The sequence below is a fragment of the Acanthochromis polyacanthus genome, chromosome 17 (genome assembly GCF_021347895.1).
Source record: "Acanthochromis polyacanthus isolate Apoly-LR-REF ecotype Palm Island chromosome 17, KAUST_Apoly_ChrSc, whole genome shotgun sequence".
Lineage (NCBI taxonomy): Eukaryota > Metazoa > Chordata > Actinopteri > Pomacentridae > Acanthochromis > Acanthochromis polyacanthus.
In genome coordinates this window covers 21,171,730-21,189,613 of record NC_067129.1, presented here as the reverse complement: position 1 = coordinate 21,189,613, position 17,884 = coordinate 21,171,730, and the positions used below count along the sequence as shown (strand labels likewise).

Below are 17,884 nucleotides of genomic sequence, written 5' to 3'. Positions count from 1 at the left end.
ACAATTAAACATTAAAAATACAAAACATTTCAAAATCAAATCAGACACTGGAAAAGAATAAAAAGTGAGAAAAGAGCAAAACTAAACATTTAAGAAGAATCAAACTGAAGACAAAACATTTAAAAAGACACCAGTTAGACTTTAGAAGATCAAATGAAACAGAAGAGACAATAAAACGATCAAAAAGAGCAAAAACAGATCAAGGTCTTAAAGCGTTTTCGAGTCTGAAATGAAAACATCAAGTTGTTTCTTCAAACATTTCCTCTTTCTGTGTTCTTGGTTTGATTGTGGACAGATTTACTAAGAACTCATTTTAGAAAACTGCTTTCCAGATAAAGTCTACTTGTAGTTGAAGGCATCGATCAAACTAACGTTACCTTCTGATCTCCACAAACTTTACTGTTCAGTGAAGAGAATCAAAGTTTGTTCAGGATTTCTAAAGAACCCCCAAGTGAAGGTCTGAGAAGAACTCCGATCGATGGTCTAAATGTGAAATTAAGACTAATGGTCACAAGTTTTAAGGCTTCTGTTAACCAGAAAGTTCAAACTAACAGAGGAGTACTGAGAAACTTTTAAAACTTCAGCCCTCAAGACAGTCTGAAGGTTCAAACTAACACAGAACTACTCAGGAACTTAGAAGATTTCAGTCCTTGGACTGTCTGAAAGTTAAATCTAACAGAGATCTACTGTGGGACTTAGAAAATTTCAGCCCTCAGACTGTGTGAAAGCTCCAGGTCCTGAGGACTCAGGAGGTCTCGAGGCTTTGGAAAGTCTTGGAAGTGAGGGTTCAACCCTCTAGCACAAGGGCTGGAGTCCAACCTCCTGAGAAAAACGGTCGAGACGAGACTCGAGTTAAAAAAAACAAACTCAAAAACGACAAAAAATAGATGATAAATGCGCAAAAGAAAGAGGAATTAGTATCTGAGTGAGTAGCTCAGGAGGTAAGAAGAGAGACTACCAAGTGGACGGTAGCGGGTTCAAGACCCACCACTGGTATTTTTCTTTCTGTCTTTGTCTAAGTTTTTCAGAAAATTTGAGAAGGGTCTAGTTTTGAACCAGCAACCTGCAGCTCCATAGGCAAACCCTTAACTCACTGAGCTACAGATCAGATAAAAAGAATCAATTTCGTCGTCCCTTTGACATCGTAGTTTTCAAGTGACCACATGGGTGGAGCCAAGGCAGAGTCTGGGTGGAGTCAGGGCAGAGAGTAGGAGGGGAGGTGGGTGGCGGCCTCCCCCCACTGCCCCCCTCTACTCCCCCACCACCCACCACACCTTCCCCCGCCCGACGAATTTTTCGAAAATCCGAGTCTCGACGGGTTTCCCAAGTTTCTGGAGTTTCCACGAACAAGTTGTCATGAAGTGTTCAAGTCAATGAGGATGGAGTGACTTTTTACAGCAACTAGAAGGAAGACGACTAGAAGAGCAGGTCTTTAACCAGCATCCATAAAATCCATGGAGTCGGCTCCAGAGAAATGAAGGGAGGTCAACTTTTATCAATCTCCATCCAGATGTTCAACTTGATATCTTTACTTTGACATTTTTAGCACCATAAACCTTTAGTATCACACTTTATTATCATTCATTAGGACTTTAATGGAATCCACCAGCAGATTTAGTTTTTGTTGACAAACTTTATTCTTGTCGTCGTGGGACTGTAGGATTTAAAACTGTTCCTTCTATTTGACCTCATGTTGATTAGTTTTAGTGGAGAAAGTTATTTTAATTGTCGATTAGTCTCTTAAAAACCAAATAATAAATTGGATTGGACAGGAGGTTTAAATTTCTTACTTTGTCATTTTTTAAATATGACAAAAAATATAAAGCGTCTTGAGACAATTTGACCTGTAATTGGAGTTATATAAATAAAACTGAATTTAAATTGTATGTATTTTGTACCGTTTGAGTAATTCAGCCATATATGTTAGAAAACACATTTTCTTTGTCCATTAATCTGTTGATTGTTTTCTCCAGTAATTCATTTCTTGTTTTGGTTTATAAAATGTCAAACCCAAATATATTCAGTTTACTGTCATAAAAACCAAAGAGATTTATATTCATGATGCAGGAATCAGGCAGTTTTTCACTTTTTATCTTAGTTTAGTCAGAAAGATAGTTGATAATGTGTGAATTGTTGCAGCTTGTGATCCGTGAAAGGTTTTAATCTTTGTGGCCAAGTGTCAGAAAACATTTAGAAACCAACATCAACAAAACACTCAACAAGGTTTTCAACATCATTAAAGGGAAATACAACTTTTACATGACAATGTCTAATTAAAGGACATTTATTTCCAACGTAAATGTGTGATGTTCGTCCTCTGGAGCTTCTCTTCACATCATCTTCCACCTGGACTGGTTTGGTTGGGAGCATGTGCAACAAACGTGAAAAACTGCACTTTAACATCAATGAATGACACCGAAGTTTAATCTCTACATAAATGAGACTGAGTCTGGATGTGCTGCTCTGTCATTAACTCCTAAGTTTAGGGAAAGTTCAAATAAAAGGGGACAGTTCAGATAAGACTTGAGGATGAGCTTATTTTGAACAAACATCTCAGACTTTGAGCTTCAGCACCTCTAGCAAGATGTTTTACCAACAAGCAACTCAAGAGATCCAGAAGTTGGAGGGAGTTAGCTTCAGCTGAGCCAAAGAACATGTGGGACGCTAACCTAGCAAACATTTCAGACTTTTCTCTGTGAATTCTGAGAAATAATTTCCTATTTAATGACAGAGCTACACACCTGAACTCAATCTCATTAAAACAGACTCTCATTCAGTGTCATCCATCCATATTAAAGTGCAGTTACCCAAAATGTTTGTTGCATGAGCTCCAATTAAACCTGTCCAGGTAGAAGGCCACTTTGACAAACAGGAAGTGGAAGATTCCAAGCAGATTTATAGAAGGGGGAACCGGACTGTACTAAGTGTGGTCCAGTATAGAGGGGTGTTTTGTGGGATTTTAAGGCTGATAATGATTATTAGTGGCTGCACAGTGAAGTAAGTGGTTAGCACTTTCGCCTTGCAGCAAGAAGATCCCCGGTTCAAATCCCAGGGTGGGCCTAGGATCTTTCTGCATGAAGTTTGCATGTTCTCCCTGTGCATGCGTGGGTTTTCTCCGGGCACTCCGGCTTCCTCCCACAGTCCAAAAACATGCTGAGGTTAATTGATGACTCTGAATTGTCCGTAGGTGTGAATGTGAGAGTGATTGTCTGTCTGTATATGTAGCCCTGCGACAGACTGGCGGCCTGTCCAGGGTGTCCCCTGCCTTCGCCCGAGTCAGCTGGGATAGACTCCAGCACCCCCGCGACCCTAGTGAGGATAAAGCGGTGTATAGAGGATGGATGATTGTTAGTGAGACATCTGGAGTAGATATTCACTTACAGGAAATAAAAGCATTTAAAATCTTGGAGTTAAACTTAGAAGAACACAAATTCTAACAGAAAATTTTGTTGATATGTTTTTGTTTTGCTTACAGATGTTAAGTTAAAGGAGTTTTATTTGTGATGTATAACCAATCAAATCACTCCAGAAGACAGAGCGACCACAGCTAGATAAAGGTTCAGAGCCAAAGTAACGCCATTAATAAATTGATTTGTTACCATCAATCAGTAAAAACTAAAATATTGATAATCAGTAAATCAGTCAGCCCACAATTACTACAATTCTACAATGTATGTGTCTTTCCTTTGACTTGTTATTTGTACAATATACTATATATATTTTATACTATACTACTATGTTTGTTTCCTCCTCTGTTGTTTTCTGGATTGTACTCAGCTGCATGCCTTCGTCCACCTGGCCTCCGTTGACTCGTCCCGCCTGCCGTCTCTGGAGCTGAAGCTGGATTGGATCAGACCAAAGTACAGTCCAATCACAATGCCTGCTGTCTCTCAAAAGGCTCCTTCATCTGACAGCACTTCTTCTGAGGGGAAGCTGAGCTTCAGCAGAACTTTGAAGATGTGTTCCAGTGGTTGGTGGATGTGTGGGGAGATAGAGAGGAACCTTTGGATTGTTCGGAAAGGAAAACAGAGAACCCATTGGTAGTTTTAGTTTAGGGTGCTACTGTGGTGTGTTTTTGGGTTTTAAGAGGTGAACAGGAAGAGGTTTTCTTTTGTGTTGATGATCTTTTACTTTGTTCCTGGTTGGAATGCCCATCAATGTCAACATGAAGTTCATTTTTAGTTCTGTTTATTTATTTTTATTTTACTAACACCCATTTGCTTTTAACTCCCTCACATGTTGTGTTGTTGTAAACTTACTCTTTCAAATAAACACTCGTCTAACCCTCTGGAAACCAGCGTTTGGACCGTTTTTGTCTTGCTCCTCACCTACTTCAGAAAGCCGTGACAGAACAACATTTTGTGGACTAAAGCCTAAACTATGATGTTTTTAGAGTGACATGCTATACTGTAAGGCTTTTTTAATTGACATATTACTATGACTTTTTTTTTTTTTGGCAACATATAAGAATTTGAACAGTTTTAAAAATTACTCTACGTTTACTTGTTCAATGAACTATCATTCTATGGCAGTTTTTAGACCACATATTATACTCTGATGTTTTCTTGAATAACATACTATTTTGACAATATACTGCACTATGACATTTTTTGAACCACATATCATACATGACAATTTTAGGCAACATCCTATCATTTTGTGCTTTTTGAACCACATAATAATCTGTGGGGTTTTTTTTGCCGACATGCTATACTATGAACTACAGGTCATACTATATTATTCTTGAAAAGTATACTTTGACATTTTCTGAACTACATCCTATACTATGGCGATATACACAGCAACCCGGTCTCACGGGGATTCGTGAAACTGTCACGTAAGTTTTAGTTTCGGTTTCGTGCGCACCAACACGATTTCGTCATGTTTTTCGTGCCGCTCACCACGAAATGTTTTTCGCTGTGGTAATCACATCTGAAAGTGGTTTATACCGGCGGATTCATGACGATCTAAGCTGTCCATCGGCGTATACTGCTTGTGTGATCGCGTTTGCGGCCGCCGGCCGCCGGACATTCTTGAAATTCCTATGCAAATTGGTAAGTGTACCACCGGCTTATGGTTAGGTTATGGTTAGGTTATGGTTAGGATTATGGTTAGGGACGATGTCATGCAAAATATAGCGTTGGATTCGCCGCGGTTTTACATTAAAAATATAATATACACATTCTTTTGAAATACGTTCTGAGTGGCACGAAAAGTCCGCCGTTTAAAATACATTGGTGTGCATTTCGTGGTGAGCGGCACGAAAAACATGACGAAATCGTGTTGGTGCGCACGAAGCCGAAACAAAAATTTACGTGACAGTTTCACGAATCCTCGTGAGATCGGGCTGTACACAGAGTGCTTTGGTTACATGTTGATTTATAATCTAGATTTTTTTTCTGTTTTGTTTTTCGATGGGATTACCACAGACCTGACCGTGAACACCGTTGACACCCACCTGAGGGAGACGCTGCCTAAGATCTCAAGGCTGCTTGGTCGTGGTCTTTCTGGCCGTGCTGGAGAACACCTTCATCAACTACGTCTTCTTTTGAAGAGGCCCTCAGATGCTGCAATCCCTGACCTTAAGGAGGAACTCCTACTTTCACTCTGTAACGAGACAACGGTTATTTTAAAGACCCAGCTCCTGGTGGCTTTGAGTGAAAATTTAACATCCATCAAAACAGAACTGCAGACAGTTAAATCTGAGCTGTCAGTCAGTATTTCAAACATCAGTCCGACCCGGGTGTCCTAAAGCACTCTGTGGGTGAAACGGAAGCTTCAGTCTCCACATCACCGACGACATCGTCACACTCCAAAGCAGAGCACCTGTCTGCTGAACTTTAAAAAGTGGACTATAAAGGTGAAGAATGTGAGAAGCGGAACAGATGTGATCAGAAAGAAGTTATTTTCTTTTTTCTTTTCTTTCTGGTTGACTTGATGCTGTCAGATGCAGATGTTGGAGCTGATTCTGATCTTTCAGGATAAAAAGCTGCTTTTCCTTCACAGACTTTTCAGGAAATTATTCTCTCAAGTTTTCTCTGCTGTTTATATTTTTATTATCTGGGATTATTTCATTATTGTAAAATAAAGTTGGAGGCATAAACACTCATGTAGATATTTTATTCCTGAAATCTTTGACGTAGCAAAACTAAACTTCCATTTTCCTTCTTGTACTTTTGATACTAAAACTAAACGTGTCTTCAACACAGATCATCTGGTTTTAGTGAATCAACACCAACATCACAACAACAAATGAGACAATTTTCAACAAACTGATCAAACTGATGTCATTTAAAACTATCAGAGTCTGTTTTAGTGTCCAATTAAAGCTGATTACTGACAACTAGAACATTAAAGTTACCGTTTTAATCATATTTGAGTTTCCTGAACGTTACATTAATGTCAACCAGCCACAGTTTTATGAACTTAATGAACCACATTACAGGAACACAACACACTTCAGCTGCTGACAGGAAACAACACAAACATTGTTAGCTTGATGCTACATTTAGCTGCTAATCATGACTGTTCAGCTAAATTTTTAACAGGTACATAATCTCACCAAACTCAGACATGGCATTTTGCAAAATTTGTTGAAATTTGCACTTACCAGTCCTTGCTGTGTGGAGATCCTGTTCTCGTGATGCCAATTTGTTCAGGAATTCTGCAATGTCGAAAGAAGAATCAGGAGGCAAACTTAGAGACACTCGGGAGACTCAGATGGTTTATGTTTAGAATAAGGTTTACTGAATTCAGGAGAAATGATACAGCGAGTAACACAGTGATGTTAGCACTGGCGGCATCAGTTCTGAGGAGTCTCTCTGGCTTTGGGCATTTATACCGTTTGGGAGGCATGTCATGTTTAGGCTATACTCCAAATATGGTAGCAGGACTGTTAGTTTAGGATCCATCTGGACAGGAATACAACAGTATAACCTGGTCATTCTTACCTTGTCAGCCAAACAGTTGCCTTTCATTCCTCGGTTATCTTTTCCAAGCGTCTGTCTGTCTCAGGGTCATATTAGTGACTGAGTGAGCATAAACAGGTTGGCAGAATTTGGGTTGACTGAGCACCTACATTTGATTTTAGGGTGACTGCAGATTGCAGACACATCGGCATTTTGGATGTCATAAACCGACAGCTGAGGGTCATGGTAAAGTGAATAAATTTTCCTTAACACCTGTCAAACTCATCAGGTTTAAAATGATCACTGCAGAGCACCCACTCGTCATTTGCAGCAAACCCCTCTCTCCTCAGAGCTGCTTCCCACTTCCTCCTCAGCCCATAATCTCTGGGTACTCTACATGGAGTAAGAAAAGTAGACAGAGAAGAAAATAAGTCTGTACACAATATACTTGAAAAAAAACCACACTAATAAATTAAGGACAAAGAACTGAATTAGTCAATATCCTTGAGACCAAAGTTATTTAATAAGAATAACCTTGTTTAGTAACATTTTAATTATCTGAGAGCAGTCCTAAAGAACTGCCTGTAATCCTAATCATAAAATCAGTTTGGAGGAAGAACATGGATGGTAATCTGGATTTATATGAATTAGACTTTAAAACTACTATTGGTAGCATTGGTGGTAGTAATAGTAATGCTACTACGACTAGTAGTGGTGGTAGTACACTGACTACTGCAGCTGATACTGGCACTGCTACTACAACTTGTAATGCTTGTAATACAAATGCTGATACTACTTCTACGACTCTAACAGCTATTTATACTACTATTGCTGCTTGTACTTTTCGTAATACTAATACTACTTGCACACTACCGCTACCAGTAATCGTCTGGTATTTGGTTGTCAAGCTGCTAGCTCGCGTTAGTGTTTTGCTAGTGGCTAACTAGTTAGCTGTCATAGGCTGAAGCTCTCAACAAGATTTAATAATGAAAAAAGGAGCAAAAAACTGTTCTTTCCTCTGAAAAGTGATTCCAAGTTTACTTGTCTCAATCGTACGACGCAGTGTGCGATTGTACTCAGCGTAATGAGACGGCATACTGGTTGTTTTCCGTTTCCACAGAATGCTCTGAAACTTGGCCCCCACTAGTTTCGCCTCACGGTAGCACGGACCGTTACTTACTGAGAAGTCAGCTAAGTTAACTGGGGTAGGGGGTCCAGTCCCCCTGGGCCCCAAATGAGGTTTAAGCGTTGTATAGATAATGGATGGATGGATATTTGTGTGTTTTTGATCTGTGAAAATTACTTTCAACCGTGTTAGAATTCTGTAAATACATTTCTTCCTCCTTTTTTTGCCTGAAACTTTTCCTTCTCAAACTGTGTGTCGTTGTTTTAGTTTTCCAGAATTCACCTTCCTCAAGGTCTGCTCAGCGTCGTCCATCCCCCATCACATCTGCTCCTCCCTGGGATTACAGCGCAAATGTCTGTCTGAAACACTCAGTGCTGAGGGGAAGATTACAAGTGCACTGCACCCTCCAAGAGAGGTTAACCAATCAGGGTATGCAGACGCAGGGATTAACCAATCGCACCACAGAGAGGGAGTGCAGAGGGATTAAAGCGGGCACTGAGTGGGATTAGGTCAGTGTGGAGTGCAGAAAAATGCTTTGAAATGTCTGTCAGCGCCTGTTTACTTCTCTCACTACACTACATTTGTCATGGTTGAGGATAGTGATCAGATATTATTTGCATAATCACAAGAAATTCTATTATTTTTCTTGTTTATATCAGTTAAACCAGAAATGTCTCAGGAGTGATACTTAATTAATGCTTTTATATTAATTTAGCTAATGTGAAGCATATCACCTCATCAAATTTATACTGATTTAAAGAAAGACTTTGCTAAGATTTTAGGCTAAATATATTTATGATAACCTGGCCAAAACAGGTAAGTAATTCAGCTGAGTTTAAAACACATGGCCAGTGTGTAATGGACATAAACAAGATGGTTGTTTAGTTGGAAAGGAAATATTTGTTAAGTAACTAAAAAGCAATCATCTGTGACCATCCTCCCCTCAGTAAAAGTCCCGTAAAACACAAACTATACACACTACACAAACTATAAAAATATATTTTGAGACATTTGATGTCATAGCTAAGTTTGCGTGGCAGTAATCAGGTCATGTGGGGATTACTAAATTGGAGTTCATGAGATTGGTGGGGGTGAAAGAATGGGAACCACTGAAGGTATAGAAATCTGAAAGCTGGAACAAGTGTAGTTAAAATACTTTATTAAACTGCAATGTGGCCAATGATTCGGGTGCTTTGGGGGGTACATAAGAGAAGAGAGGCAAAACACTGAGCCAAAATACAAAAATCCTGAGGAGAGAAAACAGGTGGAGGTAGAGAAAAGGTAATACTGCAGAGATGAAGAGGCAGAATAAGGAAAGAGACAAAGATAGAAAAGATGGAGGGAAAACAAGGAGAGAGCCAGGAATGGAAGGGGAGGAAGAGGCTGAGGTGGGTGAGAGACAGAGGGGGATAGGGCAATAATCCTAACTAATTCACTTAGGGCATTGCTGAAGGGAGGCTAAGAGGATTGGGACACTCCCAGAATCAGATAAGCTAAAATAACCAAGACGGACCAGTGAGAGCCATGCAGGCCATATGACAAACATGACGGGTCCAGACCCAGCTACAGCCTTACCACTTTACATCCACACTCCAGTTCATACTGACCCCAGCTGTGGATCCATTTCTATGTGTATCAGCCAAATCCCAAAAAAGCTCTAAACTTTCAAACTGTATTTCATCTCAATGATGATCAGCGCACAGACGTGTAAAGATTAGATCACTTTAATATGTCACACAGCTAAAACAGAAAATCTAATTTTTTTTCGTCAAACAGATCAGGGTGATAACACTAAAGGCTAACACTGTAATACGCAACACAAATGCTCAAAAATAAATCTAAATGCAATCATATTACATGTTTAAGTGTGGCATAACATAATAATAAATAGCTTGAAATAACGTAACCCTGAAGGAGGATGTGGCCTATGGGACGGACACGCTCCTTCATGTCCAAACAGCTCCTCTTTCACTCTATGATAATGCAAGTTTAAAACAAAATGAAGAAGTGACACACACACACCAGAGATGGTGTGAATGATGGTAAGAGAGAGAGATGGCTCTTTTTTCATAAGTAGGAGTCCAGTCTTTTCCTACAAAGGCGTTTCTTCTCTTATTCAACATAACATGAAGAAGACAACACACATGACTTGCAGTCAGGCAGCATCGATGACAGTCACAAGTCCCTTTGTCTCCACAATCATTTAAATAAAACGACTTTCTACAGAGGTCACTCTTAGAAAATAAAAACAAAATCTTACAAACAAGAAACTCAGTATCCATGACAACAAGTCTTCTGGCAGAACTGCCTCACACTATCTCATATGGGACTCATTGACACGTGTGACATGTCGACACATTTGAACGCCACTCTTTGTCACTTTCTAGAGGACCTGGAACTTCCAGGAGTTTTGGTCCTTGTGATCCAGGCAGTCCATTGTGGTGAAGCCCAGTTTCCAGGCCTGCTGGTCCTTGTAGTCAAGGCAGTCAACAGAGGTGAAGCCCAGGGAGGAGGCAGTGCTGTAGCCCTGCGAGGACAGAGATGCTGGGGATTGGCTCAGGGAGCCCCCCATAGAGGGCACAGTGATGGGGCTGAGTGCGCCCCCGGTGCCTGACAGCTGCGAGTGCATGGGGGACAGGTAGGCGCTGCAGTCCAGGCCGGTGAAGTAAGAGGTGGTGCTGGCATAGCCCTGGGAGTAGGCTGACGGCTGGCCATAGCTCATAGGATAAGGTGAGGGCCGCTGCATGCAGGGTGCTGAGGAGGAGGCCAGAGGATCAGGCAAGGGTGAGATGGCTGGGCTCCAGATGGACACGGCGGTGTTTCCAGTGCTGGAGCTTGGGGCCAGGCTGGGGCCTGACTGGGCTGAAGAGGGGCTGTAAGAGCCAGATGGGTTAGGAACAGGATCAGGGGCACTGGGTTCCTGCACTGGTGAGGCCTTCTTCTTAGGAGGGCGGGGCTTGGACTGGCCTGTGCTCTGCTGCTGCTGCTGGCGGCACTTGGCTCGCCGGTTTTTAAACCAAACCTGAAGATGCACAGAAAAAGACACAATATGTAAGCACAGAAAACAATCCTGAAAATGTTTAAATAATTATAGGGTTCAGCAGACAACTGTCACTGAGATAAAGTAGCATCAGAGGTAACTAAAAAATGCTGTTGTACTACTTCTTTGGAAGCCTTTGCTGCCTTTAAATATCCTAAGGGATCCTTTCTTGTTGTAAGTAACCCACAAAGACAGAGCAGCCCCCATACTGACTGTAGTCTACTTCTGCTGTACCTGCACACGTGACTCTGGCAGGTTGATCTTGAGTGCCACCTCCTCTCTCATGAAGATGTCTGGGTAGCGGGTCTTGGAGAACAGCGCCTCCAGGATGTCCAGCTGTGTCCGGGTGAAGGTGGTGCGCTCTCTGCGCTGCTTCCGGGGAGTGGCTGCAAACCAGAGAGAACCATGGAGCGGATTATCATGTTGGCAGCAGTAGAGAGATGACTTGAATTATGTGCAAAACTCACAACTGAGTGTGAGTGATGTACATCTTTTAAGAGAAGAAACACCAAGTGATTGAACGGTTTATTTGGGTAGTTTCATTCTTATGTGTATCAGAATGGTAACAAATACTAATGACAACTTCTGAGTACACCATGATGCTGTTTATGATCCTGGCTTTGTCCACTAGCATGGAAACAAAGAATATAAAATTGTTAAAAGTTCTGCTTTTTCTGAGAACAGACAGCAGTGACACTTGTTTCATGATAGTTTGTACAGTTGAAGTCTGTCGTCCATGGTGCACACATAATGCCTGGTGTATTTGTATCAGAACAAGTGTAGTGAGGAATTATTACATGTAGTCAGGGGAATTTGGCATGAGGCAAAGTGAGTGTTTCCATCTACAATTATTCAATATCAGTTTAATGAAGTGAGAATAATTGAGAAATTGTCGAGGAAATAGTGAAAAAAGCAGATCTGTTTGAAGTCTGACTAACGTTGAGCTTAGAGGATCTATATTTTCGTTTGTTTAAAAAAAACATATGTGCTTACAAGAAATGCATCCACAGTTGCTTAGCGTATCTGAAATTAAAAGAATAAAAAATAATCTCCAACTAGCAAACGGGTTTTCGGGCGTATTACATTTTTCTTTGCCACAAATCACGGTTACATTTATAATTACATACTACATTTATCATATTGTCACCGTTATTGTTATTGTCCGTTTCAAACTTAGTATCAACACATTGGTTTTTACAGAAGAATTTTTAAAATCATCGTTACTTCATTTTTTTTGGCCACTGCATTACGCACCAGCCTGTGCGTTTTAACGCATCAGTAGGACAGACTTGATGCTATAAACTGGTACGTCAGACGGTCAAAAACGCTTAAATAAATAAACACTTACTAAAACAAGTCTTTTTTTTTGCAAATGGAAACATTTCTTAAAGTTTAAACTTACGTGGATACGCGACGGTTGTGTGCAGCACATCCATTCCGGGGCCAGGCAAATTTAACCCGTTCATGGTGTAATGGGGTTGCTTTATGTAGGACATCATCCTTGCAGCACGCTTTTAAGTCCTGTCGCTGACTTGTAGGTCGGACGCGCAACACAGCAGCCGTGGGCCCCTCGGAGCTCAGCTGGGGCAACAAGTCAGTGCGTCCGATCCAACCCGCAGCGGAGAGAAGCGGGACGCGCTGGAGCTCACAAGAGAAACGTCAAAGAGTGTTTTTCTTTTTTTAAAATAAAAAAAAAACGCACTTTGAGCTTTACCCGACTGTCAGCTTAGTAGCAGAGCACTCAGCAGTGCGCTGAGCATCCGGACCGTTTCTCCAAGTCTGATTTCACAAAGTCAAAGTCATCCCGCAGGTGAGGTGGCCCCTGGATGCCTGTGCGCCTTGGTGAGGTCGCTCCACTGAGTTTCTTTACCGGCACACGCTGCTAATTAGAGGGAGCAAGTGGCTCCAGCAAACCCCTCCCACACACGGACACACGCACACACGTACACGCCAATCACGCACGCGCACAAGTTAAACCACAGCAACAGGCTACATAATACCACATAGTGAACTCAAGCCTTCACAGTTTATTACAGTCATAATTGTAAATAATTTGCCGGATTCTCTCCTTTTATGAACAAACCTTAATCACGTGGGTCAATCAATTAAAATAATAGGAATCTAAACTATAAAAATAGTTGTCAACCTGTGCCCTTTTTAAAAAAAATATTCATAAAGCATAATTATTGGAATATTTCACTTAATTTATTTAACTGTTTGAAGTTCAAAATGAAAGACTATTTTAGAAATTCTGTCAGTTATGAAAAACAAAATTTCCTTCAGTTCCTCTTCAAAGTGCTCAGTCCTTTCCCTCTTCCCCCCTGTACAATCCTGATCAATTAACCTGCTGCACATCTGCTCATACATACTGCTCATATAGCTGACAGATGACATCTATCCCCTAAACAACAGCATTCACACATGCTGCATTCACGCACACGCACACACACACACACACATACACACACACCCAGAGGCACAAAAGCGACAAAGCTCATTTGATTTATCATAATATGCTTTATCTGAAAAGTAAGTATCTTATCTCCAGATAAAGAGAGGAAAGACGGAGCAATCCGTTCAGTGGTGGAGCAGGAAAGGAGGCTGGAGAGAACTGTACAGCTTCACAGAAGATGTAAAAGGACGAGTCGCGTGTAGACCGAATGAAAAAGAAAGACAAGAAGGCAACAGAAGATAATATGGTGAAGAATCTGTGGTGGAAGCAGGAAGGAGAGAGAGAGGAACATGGGAAGAGGATTCAGCATAAGGTGACAGCTGCTACACCTAACGGTCAATTGGACACATGAGTTTGCATTGAAATGGTTCCAGACAAAATGTGATTCTTCCACTTTGTTATCATGGACCAGTGTTGTCAGAGCTGAGAGAAGAGAGTCTGACATCCTTACATGTGTGTGTATGTGACTGAGGGGGAACTCATGTGACGTTGTGTGTCTCATTCATTCATGTCAGGTTCTGAAAGCTTACCACTTATTAAATCTGACAAGTTTTCAATTATTCTTTTAACAATTTTATGCCATTTCTTCACTTTTTCTTTTCATTACTGAATGACTGAAAATAATTTCTTGTAGAATTATCATCATGTGACATGATTGTACGGTGGGACTTGCCCATTTCTTTAATGTTTTTTGCGTGACTTATTTTTTATCTGATTAAAAACAACTCGTATGTTGTACAAACACAGCCCACTTGATGTTGGCGATGCTCAACAGTGGAACAGCTCGTCCTGCAGCTGCAACAGCAAATAGGGAAGTAGGGAAGAGGACTGAGCTGGTATAATCCCTAACCAACTGCCCTTCCCCCTAAAGCTGGAATCTGAGAGACATTTTCAGAATGATGCAAGCAAGTATTTTACGATGATTCTGTGATCAGCATCGGCTGAGTGAGGCCTAAAAACACGGGAAGATGGGAAACAAGAAAGTAAACAGGTAGTCAGGGAGATGGATGGAGGAGGGGGGGAGAGGCAGGTAACCAGACGGATGGGAGGGGAAGTGAGAGGGATGGACGGAAAGCAGGTGAAGGGGCAGAGGGTGGGGGAGGCTCCGGTCCACGTCCCCACTGACACACTGCTGCAGTTAATCCAGATTAGAGTGTCTAAAACAGGTCGGCTAAATCTGCAGGCCAGCCAGCAATACAGAGGCTGCTGTCAGCTCCAATCACTCACCATGCACACACACACACACATGCACACACTGTAATAATCTCCTCTGTGCAAACCAGGTGTCACCAGCAGCTCAGCACAGACCGCCATTAACCAGCCCCCTCCTCCCCCTCCAGCCCAGTGAGGACTCACCCCAGTTGGAGCTCCATACTGTGGCACATGTGTGCATGTGTCAACTCCACCAAGCACCACATCCAACGCTCACTTACATTGTAGATTTATTTTTTACTTTCCTCTGTTTCTGAGGCACTTTTTAGGGAGGCATGCTTGGATTCAGACCCGTCATGTCGTGAATATGCACCTTAAATCTGCTGAGTCACCGTGAAACACAGTCTGGATGTTCTGCGCCCATGAATCTCACTTTGTGATGGAGGAGATGAAAAACTGCCAATATAAACCCCTAATATACAGAGTCAGGCAAAATAATGCATACACACATCAGGAAAAGAGAAACTAGCATAAATATTTCAATATCAAATTTATTGAGACATGATGAGATTAACCCTCGTGTCGTCCAGCGGGTTAAAATTGACTCGCTTCAAAGTTTGAAAATGCGGAGGAAAAAATATATTTTCACAGTGAAACTTCTGATGTCCACATTTTCAACATTTTTGGGAAATCTTTGAACATTTTTTGGTGGAAAAACAGAAATGTTAAAACTGTTTCTTAAGAACATTCACCAAAAAAATCAACCAAAATCCAGCTGGATTTTGGTTGATTTTTTTGGTTATGAATGTTCTTAAAGAAAATATTAGAAGTTTTACTGATATATATGATATATATAATCATTTTAGATATTTTTAGGATTTTTTGGGAAGTTTTTTCTCATTTTTTGAAAATATATACAAGAATTTTCTTGCCACTTTCGGGGGATTTTTTTAAAAATTAAACTTTTTAGGGAATTTTTAAGGAATTCATGGAGTTTTCTTCCTAAAGATTTTGCAAGTTTCCAGATATGTGGGGAATTTTATTGCCGAATTTTTGGATTTTTTTTCGGACAAGGAAACAATATTTTTCGATGCCTGTAAATGAAGACAACAGGAGGGTTAATACAAGTTACCTTTGGCCTCTACAATTACCAGAGCAGCTCAAAGTGGTGGCCAGTGGCTTCCAGACATTTATGTGAACGGCGAACTACTACTTGGACAACGTTGACCGAAGTGTCCAATGGGATTGCTGCACATCTGTTGGAAAAACATCGTACAACAGTACACAGTGTTATGGTAATTTGATCAAAGAGGTACTACATGTATAGAAGTACTTATACAAATTAAATATTTCTGCAAGTTTTTCTTTTCCTGATGTGTGTATGCATTATTTTGGCTGACTATTTATTCTTTCCCAATGCACGGGCCAGTGTCACTGTTTGTGTGTGTCCAGAAGAAGTTGAGTCTCTTCACTAGAATGCAGATTAGGGCCTAATCATCCCCGGCCAAAAATGGAATATGTCTTTGAAAAGACCCCATGGTGACCTCTGAGGAGATTACAGTCATGCTGAAGTTGACATCACAGCAGAGAGAAGTGTAACGTTCTTGATGGTTTGTCAGCCAGACAGACTTGGTGAGTTTCTTTTTCAATTGTGTCACCACTGTTGTATTAATCTGCAACAACAATAATCTAAAACTGCTCCAGTCTTGTACTGGATTGCATGTCAAAGACGTGTATTAATTTCTGAGGACATGTGCAACCAGTGCTGTCAAGGAACACAGGAAACAGAATGTGGTCGATGATGGAATTAATGTTGTGCCATCAAAATGTTTGATCTTCAATCAGAGTTTGTTGTATGTATGTACAGCCATAATATATTCACAGATTCTGGACTTTTCAGACACAAAGTGACCAAAAATGTGTCTGGAAAGGATCTTAAACAGAAACAGCGGCACCTTAACCTTGAAACAAAAGCTAAACAATGTCTGTTAAATGTCAAACAATCTCCTTAAGATATTCTAACTTTTCATTTCATTATTATTTTTATATTTAGACCCTCCATCACACTGTCATGTCTTATTGTTTCTTTGTTCTATTGTATGTCGTGTTTGATATACAGTACCGGTCAAATGTTTTAGAATTTTATCAGTTTTTTTATTGAAAACTGTGCATGTTAATGTCTCATTGTACTCTGACATATAAGCCTCGAACAAATAAACAAATGAAGTTTTTTAAAAAATCAACTTAGAAACAAAAATGCATTTGAAACTTTTAACTCCTCAAAGCAGCCACCTTTGGCAGATATAACAGCTGAATGCACTCGTGGCATTCTTTCCACAATGGAAATCAAATATTCTTCAGAAAGTTCTTCCCAACTCTGTTGTAGAAGTTCTCATAAATGTGTGGCACTTGTAGGTTGCTTTGGTTTCTCTCTTCTGTCCAGTTCATCCCAAACCAGCTCCATGGGGTTTCAGTCTGGAGTCTGTGCTGGACACTCCATGTTTTCAAGCTTACCATCTCTTTTTTTTTTTTAAGGTAGTTCTGGCATAGCTTGGACTTATGTTTTGGTCATTATCTTGCTGTGGGATGAACCTCTGACCAACTAGGAACATACCAGAGGGTACTACATGGCGCTGCAGAATGCTGTGGTAGCTGTTTAGGTTCAGGTTACCTCTCATTCTGTACAAGTCACCGACCCTGGATCCAGCAAAGCAGCCCCAGACCATCACAGTTCCTCTTCCATGTTTGACGGTTGATGTCACACACTGAGGAACCATCCTTTCATCGACTCAAAAAATCCTGCATGATGAGCCAAAGATTTAAACTTTTGATTCATCAGTCCATAAGTCTTTTTCTTATTCTGACGTCTTAGAAATGGCTTTCTTGCTGCAACTCGACCTATCAAACCTGCAACTCTAAGTCTTCTCTTCACAGTTGAAACTGAGATTTCTTACTAAAACCACTATTAAGCTGTGCTTGAAGCTGTTGTCCTGTGAACCGCCTATCACCAAACTGTTGACTCTCAGAAACTTGTCTTCTGATTCTGTTATGGCTTTGGGCCGTCCAGTCCTCTTCCTGTCAGAGTTTCCTCCAGTTTCTGAGTGGCTTTTGATGGTGAAGAAAACTGTACTCACTGAAACTTTGACTTTCTTCTCAGTTTCTTTGTAGGAAAGACCTGCACTTTTAAGTGTTATGATGGTCTGTCT

General features: G+C 40.8%; 1 protein-coding gene and 1 long non-coding RNA gene across 2 annotated transcripts; both read right to left on the bottom strand.

The window, feature by feature from the left end:
* Positions 1 to 1,310: 1,310 nt before the first annotated feature.
* Positions 1,311 to 6,756, bottom strand: LOC127530472 (uncharacterized). The gene is made up of 3 exons (XR_007937046.1): positions 6,611 to 6,756; positions 5,459 to 5,607; positions 1,311 to 4,002 (listed from the first exon to the last, which is right to left on the bottom strand). It is a non-coding gene; the product is annotated as an uncharacterized LOC127530472 (long non-coding RNA).
* Positions 6,757 to 9,742: 2,986 nt separating this feature from the next.
* On the bottom strand, positions 9,743 to 13,105 carry crx (cone-rod homeobox). Its single transcript, XM_022204569.2, has 3 exons — positions 12,477 to 13,105; positions 11,309 to 11,460; positions 9,743 to 11,056 (listed from the first exon to the last, which is right to left on the bottom strand). Exons 1-3 carry the CDS (start codon positions 12,571 to 12,573, stop codon positions 10,418 to 10,420), a joined length of 888 nt encoding a protein of 295 aa, XP_022060261.1. The 5' UTR covers positions 12,574 to 13,105; the 3' UTR covers positions 9,743 to 10,417.
* Between the last annotated feature and the right edge of the window lie 4,779 nt (positions 13,106 to 17,884).